This window comes from Crocodylus siamensis, chromosome 1 (assembly GCF_052110815.1).
Source record: "Crocodylus siamensis isolate JL-2025a chromosome 1, ASM5211081v1, whole genome shotgun sequence".
In the NCBI taxonomy this organism is placed as follows: Eukaryota; Metazoa; Chordata; order Crocodylia; family Crocodylidae; genus Crocodylus; species Crocodylus siamensis.
Genome location: NC_143395.1, coordinates 218,408,565 through 218,424,755, shown reverse-complemented (window position 1 = coordinate 218,424,755; position 16,191 = coordinate 218,408,565). Strand labels below are relative to the sequence as shown.

The window sequence follows — 16,191 nt, the reverse complement described above, 5'->3', positions numbered from 1 at the left end:
AGTCTGCCCTCAGGGAACCCATGATCAAACCAGACACCTTGAACATCATGTAAAACAGTTGATCTCTCAGGATTCCCAGCCCAACTTTGGCAGCTGTTTGGATAAGTGTAGGGAAAGAGCCAGTTTTGGGGGTTCTTTAAAGAAAAGCTTTAAATCATTGTGCTTTCTCTGTCATTCCGAACACAGCTGCCACACTCTAATTAGTCTAATTAGGACTATCACCAATCATCATTAAGTAACTACAGCATTCATTTCATAGTGTGCATTAGCCATGAATAAAAGAGGCTGTTTTTATCAACAAGGCTTATCTATATTCCTGTCTTCACAGTAACACAACGTACCCAGCATATAAGAAAGAAAGGAGTTTATCTAACAGGCACAGCTTGCCACTGGCTTCGATGAGGTGGTCTCCAATTTCAAAGGGCTCTGGCTCAACACCTGGAATGAAAATGAGTTTTAGAAGCAGTGCTAATATTATAGTAATAATTAACATCCCAAGATCACCCCCAAATTACCCAGACGTCACCTACAACAATGTATTGCACAGCTGCTGCCAAACAGACCTAGGTATAACCCAGATTCCTGCTTCTAAACTGGTGATGCTTTCCTGTCTGTTGGGAACACCAGAATCACAATTCCATGACAAAAACAAACAGTGTGATTACACTGGAAGCAGAAATCAAATACTTGCAGATCCCAGATTCTTAGTTTCCTGAGAAGGTGAGGAATTGCAAACCAGCTGGGGATATATAAAGCTGCAGTGAACATCTGTGTGGGACCACTGAGGCATTTCAGCTGTTTGCTGTGACTTATATCAAAATGTACCACTTCTCTGATCAGCTGTGTGGGACCTGCTGTTGATCTCCAAATGAGCGGAGAAGCAGTATCCTTTGAAGTAAAAGCTGTGGCAAACAACTGAGCAGCTCTTTCTTACTGCAGCAACCTACTGTGAACTAAGTAGGATGTGAACCACCTGGATACAAATTATCCTGATTCTACTATATGTAAGCAAAACATGTATAGAGGTAAGATTGAAAACTCAGCCCCCTTTTTAGAGTGTTGGAGTGATATTATAGCCATGATGGTCCAGGAAATGTGAGGGGCAAGGATTTTTGTGGGTGTTATCTTTTACTGGACCAATTGCATGGTTGGGACAGATTTAGACAAGCTTTTGAATACAGTGCATTGCATTTGAAAGTTTGTCTAAACCTATCCTAACTATGCGGTTTGCCCAGTAAAAGATACCACCCACAAAAATCCTTGCCTCTCTCTTTTTATACTGTTTTGAGTCAGCTAACATGAACTGAATCTCTTCATACTACAGTCCAGCAGCACAAGACAGGGGTTTCGCTCAACTTCTAAGCATCAAAGAAAACTACCATATTTGAAGAAACTTGATTCATCTGCTAAAAAACACTTGGTTTCATGTCAGAGACAGAGGAGGCCTCTCTCACCATTGAACAGGTACGGGTGGGCCACACATTTCCGAAGCTGAATTAAAATGTTCTGAAGTTTAACTTTCCTCCCTGCTTCGTTTTCAAATGCATCTGAAACCGGGAAAGAAAAAATTAAATGGCAAACCAGTTCAGCAACATCTCTGAGACTTTGTAACAGCAGTGACTGGAATTATTTGCTGCTTAGTCCAACTGAGTGTTTGAATTTAGGCTCTGCATTTAACATTCTCCCTCTTCAAAGACCAATGGAATTTCCTGTCATACTTTCAATCAAATATTTGCTCACTTCGGCAAAGGAAACATTTGAAAATGAGACAGCAATGGAAATTTCTTCCCTTGTCTGACCACTTTATTTCTGGACTCTCCTGAAGAACCTGAGCCCTTAATGACATTTTTATAATGGCCCATGAATTTAAAGCTGCCCAAATTAACACAGTGAAGCTGCAGTTATTGGGTATAACTCGGCTGCCTCTTCCAAGGAAACCCAATGCACAACTGAGACATGAGGTAAGAGTTCTGCTCAGAAGGGCCAGTAACCAAGCTGGGAGCGGGGCAGAAGGATGAGGAAGATGTAAGCTCTCCAAGGGTATGGGAAGCTTTGCTGAGCTTTGAGGAAAACCCTTCAGGTCTCAGTCCTGTTGTCTCAGCTCCCAGGCACGGGGAGATAAGAAAGGTGACAGCCAGGAGAGCGAATGGTATTGTGAGGGAGTCCTCAGGGATTTATGGGGACACAAGGAGCTCAGCAGGGCTTTGGGGAACCTGCAAGGGGGAGATGGATGAATGAAGCTGGGAGTGGGAAGGATGGTCTGGGGCTAGTACACTTTCACTCTGCCCAGAAGATTGGCACAGAAGGTCTCCCTGATCCTGTGACCATCTCTCTGATGCACATGCACAAAGCAGTATCACAGGACGAGAGCAACAACATTGATTAGAGGTCTAGAGAACGTGACTCATGAGAAAAAAAAGAAAGAACTGGGATTATTTCTTCTCACAAGGGTGGGCCAGTACTGGAACAGATCACCTAGAGAGGTGGTGAAGGCTCCATCCTTGGAAGCATTTAAGGGGAGGTTACACAAGCATTTGTCTAGGATGGGTTAGACAGGGATGATCCTGCCTTCAGCAGGGGACTGGACTAGAAGACCTCCCAAGGTCCAACCCTATGTTTCTATGATGAGCTGAGCCTTCTGCACAGCCCTGGGTGTACCACAGTATCTCCACCCTTTCACTAATACACCATCCTGACAGACACATGCACATCCACAGAGTGTGTAATGGGATGTTCACATATGAGAGAGCAGGACATCAGTATTAGGTATCAACATCTGGGTGTAATTCAGTATCAGCAGTGTGTCCCTAATGACTGCTTATCTATGAAAAGTGAGAGAGATGTGTTACAACAGTGAATGGTCTGAGCATTTGGCTGGGTGTCAAAAAACACAGATGAAGGATAGCTTAACAGGTGAAAAGAAGATATTTCTTGAGATCTTGAATTGCAATTTATTGAAAGGTTGGCCCAAACAAGAACTTTAGGACTGACCACACCCAAGCTGTGGAACAGTCCAGAGTCAGATCCAGATGCAATGGCTGGCTCTTATACTGGACCAAACCAAAAATCATAGGTCCAAACTGCTCACAGCTCTGGAAGTTTTTGTATAAGGATCCAAACGCTGAGGCTCAGATTGATCCCAGGGGTTAATACTGCTTGCTCATCTAAAGGGCATCCGAAGATTGAACTCAACCTATTCATTCAGGGCATTTTACTATTGGCTAATGCATCCCCCTTTTCAATACAACAGTACCTGGATTTAAAAGAGGGAATTGATTTTGCTATTAATCACACCAACAGGTCCCAAATTCCCTTGTTACCTAGGTCTTTCATCAGAACGGCCTTGTAGTATTTTCTCTGCAGGGCTGACATCCCATGATATAGTACTACTTCTACCTTCTTAGGTAGATCTGCAGCAACTTCAGCTTTCACCCGCCTGAGTAAAAAGGGTTGCAGGAGACTGTGTAGTTCTTTGGCTGCATGGGGAGGGAAAAGTTGTAATCAGTGAATGCAAGTAATCCATCTCACACTTCATTTCTGTTTATGAACATTAATGGTAGCTCACAACACCTTGCAAGATGGCTAAATATCTTCCTGACTTAGAAGCAGAGTATTTTATGGCTCGCTGCTTACCTGGCTTGCTCTCTGTTTCGATCTCATGGTAATACTGAACAAACTCATCCACTTGGTCTTTAGGGAAGATGTCAGGTTCAATAAAACTGAGTAGGGAGTACAGCTCCTGGAGACTGTTCTGAATAGGAGTGCCTGTGAGCAGGAGACTGAAACTCACTGAAAACTGAAGCAAGCAAAGGCAACGGAAAATGATGTTATATGTGTTTAGAAAAGGAACAACACACAAAGCTGCTAATGCACTATTCTTCACACAACTAAAAATCTGGCAATTAGTAGAGGAACACTGCAGAACTCTCTGCCCTCTCTGAAAGCCAGCAGATACAAGGGCTGGAGTCACCAGCAAAGAGATTCTCCACTCGCCCAGACCTGTGATCAGAAGCAATTCCATTAAAGTGAACGGAATCACAACAGTGCAACAAATGCAGGCTTAAGGAAAATGAAAACAAAACTCAAAGATGGTGCCATTATAACACTGATCTGTCAAACTAGACATGACTATTCTATGTCAAGTACAACACATGTAATGCAAAATAACATGAGCTGGTTCAAAAAATTCCAGGACAAAAAAATGCTGAGAGCAAATTACATAGTTTGCCCTCTTCCCCCCATTTTCTGAATGGCTCTAACAGTGTTAGTCTTTATTTGCACTTTGCTATTTGCAGAAGCCCCTGCTATACCAACATTTGAGGAATACAGTTAACACTGTCATACACTTAATGCAACAGAAAACTCCCATACGTTCAGTAACAGGAACCATGTGAGCAGAATGAAGGTGTGATTAGGCTTATTTGTTGACATGAAACTCTATCCTTGGAGGTTTTTAAGGCCTAGCTCGACAAAGCCCTGATTATAATGACCTAGTGGGGGATGGTCCTGCTTTGAGCAAGGGATTGGACTAGATGAACTTCTCAGGTCCCTTCCAACCCTCTTTTTGTACAATTCTACGATGAGTGAACACTCCTGTACTAAAATCAAATATTCAGGAAATACTGGGAATATTCAAGTCTTGAATGTTCACAGTTCTCATAACGGGGCAAATTCTAACCTGGAATACTAGATAAATCCAGGCAAACTGTATTGACTTCAGCAATGACATGTGACTTAACCAAGGTCCCACAGCAAGATCTGGGAAACAAAGTTAAAGAGTTGTGACTCGTGGCTTTTTGCACCAATCACTAGATAAGACTCTCCCGATTTGCACACAAATTCATAAGAAAACAGGGCTGGAAGACACCTCATGCAGTCATCTAGTCCAGGCCCCTGCTCAAGGAAGAATCATCCCTGACTAAACCATTCCAGTCCAGTGTCTGTTCAACCTGCTCTTGCTCTTCATGATTCCCAAGTCCCTAATCATTTTTGTCATTGTATGCTAGATTTCCTGATGTACCTATATCTTTCTTGAAGTGTGGGACCCAAAACTGGACACAGTACTCCAGGTGAAGCCTCACCAGTCCTGAATAAAGCAAAATAATCTGCAAGAGGCAATCCTGTTAATACAACCCAGGATTCTGTTGGCTTTTTTTTTTTTTGCAACAAGAGCACATTGTTGACTTGTATTTAGCATATGGTCCACTTTAATCCTCCAGTTCTTTTCTGCAGTACTGCAGCCAAGCCAATCATACTCTTGTCTGTATTTATACATGCAATTATTCTGTCCCAAGTTATGGTAGCCAGAACCAGAAGGGTTAAATCAAAAAATATATGCTCTTGGAAGCATCTGGTAATTGTCTAAGCAGTTTCATAGTTTCTAGGGTTGGAAGGGACCTGAGCAGATCATCGAGTCCGACACCCTGCCATGGCAGGAAAGAGTACTGGGGTCAAACGACCCCAGCAAGGTGTACATCTAGCCTCCTCTTAAAGACCCCCAGGGTAGAAGCCAGCACCACTTCCCTTGGAAGATTAACTAATGCAAAGCAGGTAAATTTGCAACCTGCAAGTGGAATTTGTGTGTCACAATTTAACCAAAGTGTTGAATCTAACTGTTTGCACTGATCATGGGACCACTGAGCCCCAAAAATAAGCAGAGCTACAAGATTAGCTGATCTAACAGGTTTTTTAAAGGTCAAGCCATAACAAGATCTGACCACCTAATATAATTAGCACGTTCCAAGGAATCCAGGAATAAGAAACTAAGGGCAGAGTAATGCTAATTTCAAACCTCAAAGTAATGTGGTATAATTTGCTTATTGGGTGAACCTGAGTTTGGGTGGTAACCTTTCATGATAATTTCTAGCACCTTTTGATCCCACAGGGTAACAGCTTTAGGGCAAGGCTGTGAGTGGCTCTAAAGCCAACAGATTAGCATAAGATAAGGAATAAAGGAACGTGCATGTCAAGTGACCAGTTAGAAGGATGGGACAAAAGGACCATCGCTGTACCAAGCCTGGACCCCGGATTCCCAGTGTGACTGAGGACCGGATCCTGACCAAGGGGCCTTCCTGGTGACCCCTTGGACAGCGCTGATCAGGGATGCCTGACTTCGCTGGAACAACCTGGCACGCACCTGGCATAGAGGGACTGCCGATAAGTTGCCAACCCCATGTGGGAATTCTGTCTATCTGTTGTTATCATTCACTATTAGCTCTTTATTACTGTACTATCTGCTTGTCACATTAACCTTTCTGTTAATTGTTGTATGCTAAGCTATAAGTAAATTTGCCTTTACTTCACTCCTGACTCACCTCCTCGATCCCAAACTGAGCAGCCTCACAGCTGATACACTCACAGTGCCTAGTCAGCCTGTGACACCAAGTGCAGAACTTTACACTTGTCCTTGTTGAATTTCATCTGATGGATTTCAGACCATTTCTCCAGTTCATTCTGTATCCTAGCCTTTCCCTTCAGAGTATTTGCAACCTCACCCAACTTGGTATCATCTGCAAATTTCATCATCATCCAAATCATTAATGAAGGTATTAAACAACACCAGACCTAGGACAAACCCCTGGGGAACCCCACTTGATAGCTCCTTCCAACCAGACATTGAACAATTGATCACTACTTGTTCAGCACAATGATTCAACCCGTTTTGTATCCTCCTTACAGTACTTTTGTTTAGTCTGTAATTTTTTAGTTTATTAATGAGAATGTTGTGAAATACAGTATCAAAAACCTTGTTAAAGCCCTAGTATCACATGCATGGCTTTTCTCCCATCCACACAGCTTGTCACCATATCATAAAAAAATCAAGTTAGTCAGGTATGATTTGTCCTTGGCAAATTCATGCTGGCTGTTCCTAATCACTCAGTTCTCCTCTAGAGGCTTCCCAACAAATTCCTTGAAGACCTGCTCCATGATCTTTCCTGGTATCAAGATCAGGCTGACTGGTCTGTAGTTCCCCAGATCCTCCTTCTTGTCTTTCTTAAGCATGAGCTTTATATATTTGCCTTTTTCCAATGATCTGGAACGTCACCCAACCTATACAAATCCTCAAAAAAGACAGCCAGTGGCTCTGAAATTACCTCAACCATTTCCTTTAGTACCCTAGGCCATATCCCATCTGCCCTTGCAACCTGAAAGCCTCTAGCACCTCTAAGAAATCCCTAACCTGTTCTTCCACTACTTTAAGCTGTTTGTCTCCATCCGTACTTTTTGCTGCCAACTCCACTTACCATCTGGTAGCTGACTTTATTTGTGAAGCCTGAAGTAAAAAAAGGCATTTAAAAAGAAATGCTATCTTCCTGAGTTAGTCAGAAACATGCTCACGTCACAGAAGCCATAGGGATGTGATTGAGTCTTGCATTGTTTAAAGTCTCTCTCTCAAATTGCTCAAACCTCCAAAGCACTAATATTAATCAGAATGTGACACAAATTCTAGACAGAGGGTTCCCTCTCACCACATGGACAGAAAGCTCCAAGCCATCTGTCATGAAAGACAGGGGAAGTCTGTCCATTGTCTTGGGACTGGATCAGGCCAAAAGACTGACATACACTGAGGGATAGTGGAAAGATAAATTCTAATCTTATTTCCTTGAAAAGCAAGAACAATCCATGAAATTATTCAACACTGATGAATTTGTTCACCTCAGAAAGTGTCTTATGCAGCAGGGAGTTCTGGTTTTTCAGTCTGTGCGCTTCATCCACAACTAGAGCAGCCCAATTAAAGCTGTAAAAAAAAAACCAAACAGAAAAGACAGCTCTCAATTAAACTCAAACAAGCAATTCTGGCCAAGATACAAAGGGCACTGTCTGTGACCCCTCTCTCTCTCTGTGCTGAAAACAGCCCTGGACTGAAAACCAAAATCCAAGCTGCAAGAAGGGGTGTGGAATAAGATCTTCATCTACAGTTTGCCATTCTAGTGCATACTTTCCTGTACTTATACTGGATGCGTTCAAATAATCTCTGCATGCAAGGTTGTAAAAAGTTTTCCATTCTCATCTCCTCTTTTATAACACTCAAAACTCTCTGAAGCATTAAACTTTTGAGGTGAAGTGTGATGGCCAGAAAATGGTATTTAGAGGCTTACTTTTGGGAATTTGCCTAAAGGTAAAGTAGATATGCATTAGAACAATGGTTCAGGGCAAGGGCAAAGGGTTAATTGATTTTTAAAAGCCTGGTTGTCGCACAGTCTTACAGCCTTCAAGGCAGACGCACAGGCTGGGAAATTGTAGGCATGTACCACACTGTTCCATAACATGAGATAAGGTGGCTCCAGCTCACAGTGCTCAAGTCCAGAGCCCTTGAGCTCTCTGGTTTTGGAAACAGACCAAATTAGGAGGACATCAGTAAAGCCCAAATTAGATGTGTGCATGTGATGGGCTTGTGAAACAAAGGAATATGCTGACAGGACAGAACATTGACAGTATGATGACCGTAGAAAGACCTACCAGTGATGCCCACAGATGAAGAGTCACCAGGAGGGGAAAAAGAATACAAAAGAAGGGATTTCAGGGCAACAAAGGGTCCCTGAGAGGGGAATCCAAGGCACCATGGACAGACGGCATACCACCAACCTGTCTCATCCAACCCAGGGGGTGGAGAGGGGCAGCCTCAGCTTCCAACCTCCAGGCTGCTGACATCTGACATTCAAGAGAGAACCTCAGAGTGAAGCTCGCGTCCTGGCCAAAAATACCTTGACTGATGATAGCCCTAAGATTGGTAGCTATAGAATTGCTTGTATTATTCTTACCTGCTATCATTATGTATCAATAAAATTGGCCTATTATCAAATAGAAAGGTTGTGGTCAGTCTGAGCGTTTGGGTCTACCTGGAACAAGGTATCTGGGTCAGAAATCCAGTGCCAAAATTCTCCCTGGTTATACACCCAGATTGAAGTTTTTGGACAAAAATAACATGCTTACCATGCCCCATTTTTTATCAAACCCTGTAACACAGATGACTAGTTGTGAACTGAGGTACAAAGGTTGGAGAAGGAATTTGTTCTCTGACTCCTGTGGGATTGACTCCTGAAGTTCTCACTAGATTTGACTGTCTCCAGAACTTATAACTAAAGGCATTATTACTGTAAGCCTTATTACAAGATATTGAAATCTCTTCCTGTTTTAAATGCAGCTTTAAATTCTCTGATCATGATATGAATAACTGCCACTAATTCGTAACACTAAACACAATACAGATTCTGTCAGAAAGTGAGTTACTGCTTCCAAGCCTCCAGGCTGCCAATGTCATGCAATACAATTTAGGTTAGGAGGTTGTAGTGATCATCACAGGAGATGGTTCAGGTTTCTCAATTTCATACTTATAACCTAAGCCACCCACATGGTGGATCTACATGGACCAGAATGTGACACTTTGGGCTTCTGCGTACTCTGTTCTGCTGGCATTACTGATGATGACTCCCTGGATGAGATGACTTGAATATGGAACACACTCCCTGACTTCATGCCAGTTATGTAAGATAAGCACACAATGCATTTCTATGCCCTTGCTAGAAAACCATCCGTTTCATTCAAGGAAAGCTGGAAGAACACAGAAGCGCTCTTGAAAATGAAAAGATTTTTTTTTAACTGAAATAGATCAGGAACAAAGTCCTGATACTCAGTGGCCACATCTACACAAACAGCAGACTTCAGTTACTACACAGTACTGTCCCCATACACCTTTTTCAGATGCTACTGCACAGTAGCAGTGCATCATGGTTAGTGCCTGCCAATGCTACTGTGCAGTAACAACAGGCTACTGCGCAGTAGCGTCTTGCATAGACATGCCCAATAGGTGCATCTACATGTTCGTTAATGTGTCATAATTATGGTCCATTAAGTTTATATTTGTAATAACAGGTATTAAGTTAATGTGCTGTAATCAGCGCTGCTGCACATTAGTGCACATGAACACTTTTTTAGTTACGTTAATGTGCCTTAGACTAAATCTGCTCCACATTAACATGGTTTTTGCCTGCTGTACTACTGTGCAGTAGAATTAGTCTTCGGCGTAGAATTAGTCTTCGGCGCATTCAGCATCTTGTGTAGATGTGCTTGCTGAAGAGCAGCCACAGCTCATGTAAAAGAGACAGTGTCTGAAAGGAAAGCACCTCAAGGAAAAGGACGACAGGCTCACTGAACAAATCTGAATAATTTAAAAAGTAAACTCACCACTTTAGAAATGTTGCATCTTTCAGGCAAATCTGCAAACAAAGTGAGATGACCTGTCAGTTATGTTAGCAAAGCTCTTTGGGATTTTCTGTACTGAAAAGTGGTAGATAAACCAAACAGGGATCACTTCACCAGCCCTTTAAACAACAGCTGCCTCTTGAGAGGAGCATGACAGCTAGTGGGTGGGAATCAAAAATGTAGAAAGAATTTAGGAGATGGAAAGTAATTAGTGTAGCTGAACCTGACCCTATTCTTATGGACAATGTCACGGAGATTCTCAAATAACCACAAGTTACCCAGGCTATAGTTTTATCTGAAATACAATTTAAAAAAACCAGCAATGTTAAAGAAAGACTTTTACATTGGGAAAAACATTTGTCTCAGTCTCTTCACCTTTGTCACATTTTCCTACGATGGTTTTTCTCATATTTGAGAATCAAAAGTTTTCAATATCCCTGCCACATCCCATTTCTCCTCGTCCCCCTGCCATCAAAATAAATTATCACAATGAATGTGCGGTGTCAAGATTCTTTGCTCATGTCACAAGTATGCAAATGCAGCCTGCTCACCTGCAGGTTCAAAATGGAGAAGACTTTGGGCTGTGTAAGGACAAAGTCCTTCTCCAAAACACAGTGTCCTCGCTGTGCCAGCAAAGGGAAAGGAAAAATGCAAGCCAGATCTATTTCTTTCTACACGCTGTGTTTCCTTGAGCTCACTCCAGTGTGAAAGCCCCTTCAGCCTTCTCATACCAAGTACTCACAGTGCATAACCACAACTGGGGAGGAACAAGGTGGGGGAGAGAAAAGCAGGTGTGAAGGGGTTGGGATGGGGCACGGTAAGACAAACAAGTCTGAGGTGTGAAGAAAACAAAAGACACCCCAGAACAAGGAAAAAGGAGGGCAGAAACAAGGAGGAAAGGACCGAGAAACTGAACAGAGAGAGCTGAGAGACTTTTCACCACAACTGGACTCAAGTGGATGTGTTTAACTGTTTAAAAACAGACCAAACTGCCAATGTGAAATGATGAAACAAGCTATTCATAATGGAGACAAAGAAATTTTTTCCCTGGCTGGAAACAGATCGGTCCCGAGAGTAGGGAGAGTGGTACCTCATATGTTGTCAGTAGGACCTGGAAGTGACATGGTGCTTTCAGGTCCCTCTGCAGCTCTGCTCTTTCCTCCTTGTCTCCCACATATGTCACAAAGGAGAGACCTGGAGCAAATCTGTTCCCATTAAAAAAAACAAAACAAAACAAAGGAATGAGCTGGGCTGAGCCTTCCAGGCCCCAAAAGCTTGTTGTCAACTTCAAACCCTGTCAATCAAACCTAGTTTAAAAACCAAAAGAGGACCCAGGTGGGAACCCCTTATTTAAATCACAGTGCTAGAAAAGCTGTTGGATCCAAGTCCCTGTTTTTAATCCTGCCCTGATGGGTTTGGACTCAGGTTATATACTGTTTCTCTGGCTGTCGCATGGAGGACTGAAGAAGCTCATGAAATTGGCAGCATTCTCATAGGCCTTACCATCCAAGGTGGGACATGGCAGAACAGCAGCCATTGTCATGGGATGTCCACTACTTTCAGTGGAAGACTTCACAAGAAGGCAGCAAGATAACAGTGCTGTCAAATCTGAACGTCATTCTGGATATGGCTTCCAGTCTGAACCTTGAAATCCAGCCAACACCAGACCCAACACTTACCTCTTCTCCAGCAAGAGCTCTTTTTACAAGGCAGTAGGGATCCCCTGAATACCAGCAGGAATCTACATCTATCCAGAACACTCATTGCAGGGAACGATCCTGAGATGCTAATTACCCACAGCTCCCACTGAAGTCACGGTCACAGAACCCAGTCCAGAGCTCTTTGCCCAGGCAAGGCTCCCACTAACATCAACAGAAATTCTTTCCCCAACATAACATTCCAGGAGGACCAACACAATCCTTCAGTGAAAAAAGATGCTGGATATCCTTCCCAGTTTTTTCTGCCTCTGCACAAGACAGAACTGCCCTCATAATCTTTATAGGATGGAGAGGGAAGGAGTACTGTGAAAGAGAGCAAAGTCATCGCAATGGAGTTCTCTCTTACTTTTTCACCCCACCATAAATATCTGAATATCCTTCTCATGTACATGGCAATGTATATTCCCTGAGCCATGCCTTACAATAAATACATTCTTGTTGATTTACATCAGTTCACTTCATGGCCTGATCAGTTGTATCACATCCTCCTGAGAGACAGCAAATTCCCACAACTCAAAAGCAGTCTTTTTCTTCTTGTTCTAACACTCACAGTTTTAAAGCCCATAAATAACAGCCACACCATCAACTGATCTAGTGCACACAGGTCTGCCTTACACACACAGATGTAATGGTGTTCTGCTTGCCCAATCTGTGCACATACAGTCAATATACTTGTGTGTGGGCAGGTTTAATTTGGACCTTGCCCTTTGCCCCAGAGCACTGAGGTTACAACAATTAACAATAAAAGCCAAGAGAAGTAGGGGGCAGCTGTGCCAGGAGTCACCCAGTACTATGCACCCTACCACAGGGGACATCCCAGTACACAAGGTTACACAGAAAATCATGCATTAGCTGTGAACTGTGCCCTTCTGTGCCACAAACTTGATGTTTCAGTGTCTTTCCTTTAATTTTAGCGGTGTAAGCATATGCTAAGTGGATTGTTGCAACTCACTGATATGACAGCAAACATCTGCATCATAATCCTAAGGCTCACCTCTTCAGTTCCTCCTTCCAGTTGCTCAGTACAGAAAGAGGACAAAGAATAAGAAATGGCCCTTTGTTTATGAAGTTTCCAGCCAAATACACAAGCAGAGAAATGGTCTAGAACACAAAGAAAAGAGTTGTTGTCAATAATAAGCAGTTCCAAACCAAACCCCACAATCTAAATACAAACCTTCCCTCCAACACCATCTTTGCTGTTGGTTCCTGACAGGTTCACTATAGCAAAACCCTGACCATAAGCACTGCAAACTATGGAAAAGAGTCTATCAAATACACTGCAGCTGCAGTCCAATTCTATCACTAATCTGGAAGCCCTCTGTCCCCTACTCAGAAATGTTTTTCCCTTGTAATGTTGAAAGAATGCAATGTACTATATGCTAATTTTAAATGAGTAATTTGCATATCACTTAAAATTCAGGGAATACTGTCAGTTGAAGAAACGCGCCAGGCTCGCTTTGCCAAATTCTTAACAGAAGTGGAATGCTTATTTGACAAGGAAAAAGAAAGACTATGAAACAGCTATAAAAATCTAACCATCTCTGCTCTGAAAACTGAACTTTGTAAAATGATCTACTCAGAGAGTCACAAAAGCAACATCTTATCATATTCACAGCAAGTTGTTTTGTCAGCTCAGCAGTTTCCCCCCTAAGAATATCATTTTGCCTTTTATTTTAAAAAACAAAAGTGTTTTAACTGAACAAGAGCAGAAGAAATCAAGATTTAGGCCTTTTTCTTCTCAGGGACATCAATATTTGATCCTAATCGAAATAAACTTTAAGAAATTCCTTTCCTACCTCTTGCAGAAACACTGGGAAGACAAAAAATAGTCAAAATTGATTGTCGACGGAGAAATGAAAAGAGGCACCTGACAAGTCTTTCCAAGACCCATCTCATCACCCAGGATGCAACCATGTTGACGTTCATAGCATTGTACTAGCCAGTTCACTCCGTCTACTTGGTAGGAACGTAGCTGAATACCTAAAACACAAGAGTGACTTGGTAAAGCTCACAAAATTGTCATACAATACTTGGCACTGCATTCTGTAACCCTGCAGATGTAGAAACACAGGGCAGATTAGGCCTACCTATCAAGTCAGCTTTCATGCCAAAAAAATATTTTACAGTGCTTTACAATCTGCACTGTTTGTCAAAAAGCTTCCAGGCTGAACAAAAAGTGTCAATTTTAACTTTGAAAGACCTTAATGATTTGGAACTTGCCTCCCTGGCATGCTGGACTGCTGTGGGTGAGGTGTGTAAAGGCACCAGTTCCACAACCTCCTAGAAATCAAACAAAAGGAAATTGCTTGGGTGTCATCTTCCTTGATGATCCCCTTCCTTGGAGGGCTGTGCACCCTCATGCTGTCAGAACACAGCTTTACCCCTCCTCAGCATGCTGCAAAGTTCAGAATTTCTCTCTCACAGAAGGGGATGGAGTAAAAGTCTTCTGTTAAAAAACTGGAGGTGATTTTATTACAAACTGTCCATCTACTTCAAGGATAAAGGATGTTACTGTGGTTAAGGCACAAGACTGGGAGGTGGAAGACATGGCCATTATTCCAAATTCTTTGAAATGCTCCCTATGAAATACAGAGCAAAAATTACTGAGGGTTATGTCATCACCATAGTGCAAAGCAGAGAAACCCAACTTAGCTAGTAGTCACTAGGCCTGTGTGAGTAGGCAGCTATTCGATTCGGCTTCAGATCCGGCCACTTCGGATGCCAGGGATCTGATCCGGAGCTCTGGACCAGGTTCCCACTTTGATCTGTCCAAAGCTTTGGAGCTGCCTTGGAGATCTGGCCGTAGGGTATAACGGGGAATCAATGAAATATCTATGACTTTGTTTTTTGTCTGATTTAGAGGAAACTTGCAGGGGTGGTAGCCCCTGCTGAGGCCATGATGTCTGCCAAGTTTTAAGGAGATAGGTATAGGGGTTTGGGGGGAACTGTACCCCAAATTCTTGAAAGCAAAACTCATGTCACGTGTATGTGTTACACCACAGTGGGGTGAAAACTGCAGGGGTGGCAGTTGCAGGGGTGGCAGTTGCACAAGCACCCATGTCATGAGTTTTACCTGTCAGCAGCCAGAGATGCAGGGCCCCAGAACCCCCCTGCACCGATCTCCTCAACAGCTGGCTGCAGTAAAGTCAAGCAGCAGAAGCAATTGGCATTCTATGTATACCAAGGATGGGCAAAATGGTGGATCTGGCTGATGGCTGGACTTCATTTCCCAGCAGCCCCTGCCTACTAGCTGGGGCTGGTTTCCATGGGGACCCCAGCAGCCACACTGTGATAGCATGAGGCAGGGGTTTTCATGGAGATCCATCCCAGCAGTGTTGGCAGGGCGCATGGCAAGGTGTGGAATTGCTTTACAGTCAGGCTGGGATCTTGCAGCCGTGACAGTGTAGTCCGGAGCTGGGGCAGAGTCACAATCTGCAGCCTGTATGCTCCAGGCAGGGGCGTGCATGCAGTGGATCGCCACTCTGCCCCAGCTCCTTGCAGTGATGACAGCACGTGTGCGCGTATTTTTTCTCCTTTCATTAAAAAAACAAGACCCTCTTCCTTCTCCCAGGTTGGGGAAGCCCATCCTTCTTCACATCGGTCAGCAGATAAGTTTATTTTGGATACCTCTTTCATTTCAGGTCTCCCTTTAAACAGACCCACTTACAGCAGCTCAGCTCCAAAGGACCTCCACAGAAACAACCTCTGCTCCCTGTTCCACGCAAGCTAAGCAACTGCAGGGAGGTTACAGGCCATCTCATGTGGCCAATGAAGCTCCACTGAAGGAATGAAGTTTTACTTCGGAGCTCCACCCACTACCTGACAGCAGAACCTGGCCCACGACGTGCATTACAGTTATGTAGGAGAGCAGGGCTGGAAGGGACCTCAAGAGGTCACCTAGTCCAGGCCCCTACTCAAGGCAGGACTGTCAAAGAGGGACGATTCTATGCAGCACCCCGAGGCGAGGACCTCAATACTGTTCAACCCTAAAGCCATGGGGCCTGAGTGGCAAGCCCCTGGCGGATCTAGCCCAAGCCACATTCTTTCATCCATGCTGAGCCCGGAAACAGGCAACACCTCCTCCGGGGCGGGCCCCGCCGCCAGCACTGACCTGCCAGGCCCCAGTGGCACAAGTCCTCCTCCTTCACGGGCACGCCGCCCGCCCGCCCTCCGGGCTTACTGCAAAGGGCCTGGAAGAAGCGAGACATCTCGCCGGCCGCCTCCCGCTGCCTCGGCCCGGCAGCCCCCTACCCACCCCCGCGGCAGCAGC

At 43.8% G+C, this 16,191-nt stretch overlaps 1 protein-coding gene across 2 annotated transcripts in view; it reads right to left on the bottom strand.

Moving 5' to 3' along the window:
* CHD1L (chromodomain helicase DNA binding protein 1 like) overlaps nt 1-16,163 on the bottom strand; it is a 32,961-nt gene extending 16,798 nt beyond the window's left edge. For both annotated transcript variants that reach the window (XM_090056790.1, XM_090056779.1), the window contains exons 1-10: nt 16,033-16,163; nt 13,789-13,901; nt 12,916-13,022; nt 11,294-11,408; nt 10,186-10,217; nt 7,657-7,738; nt 3,634-3,796; nt 3,321-3,476; nt 1,455-1,547; nt 342-438 (exon numbers count right to left, since the gene is read on the bottom strand). In XM_090056790.1, coding sequence (XP_089912916.1) covers nt 342-438; nt 1,455-1,547; nt 3,321-3,476; nt 3,634-3,796; nt 7,657-7,738; nt 10,186-10,217; nt 11,294-11,408; nt 12,916-13,022; nt 13,789-13,901; nt 16,033-16,129 — 1,055 coding nt within the window. In that variant the 5' untranslated portion in view covers nt 16,130-16,163. The remainder of the gene's footprint in view (nt 1-341; nt 439-1,454; nt 1,548-3,320; nt 3,477-3,633; nt 3,797-7,656; nt 7,739-10,185; nt 10,218-11,293; nt 11,409-12,915; nt 13,023-13,788; nt 13,902-16,032) is intronic.
* Between the last annotated feature and the right edge of the window lie 28 nt (nt 16,164-16,191).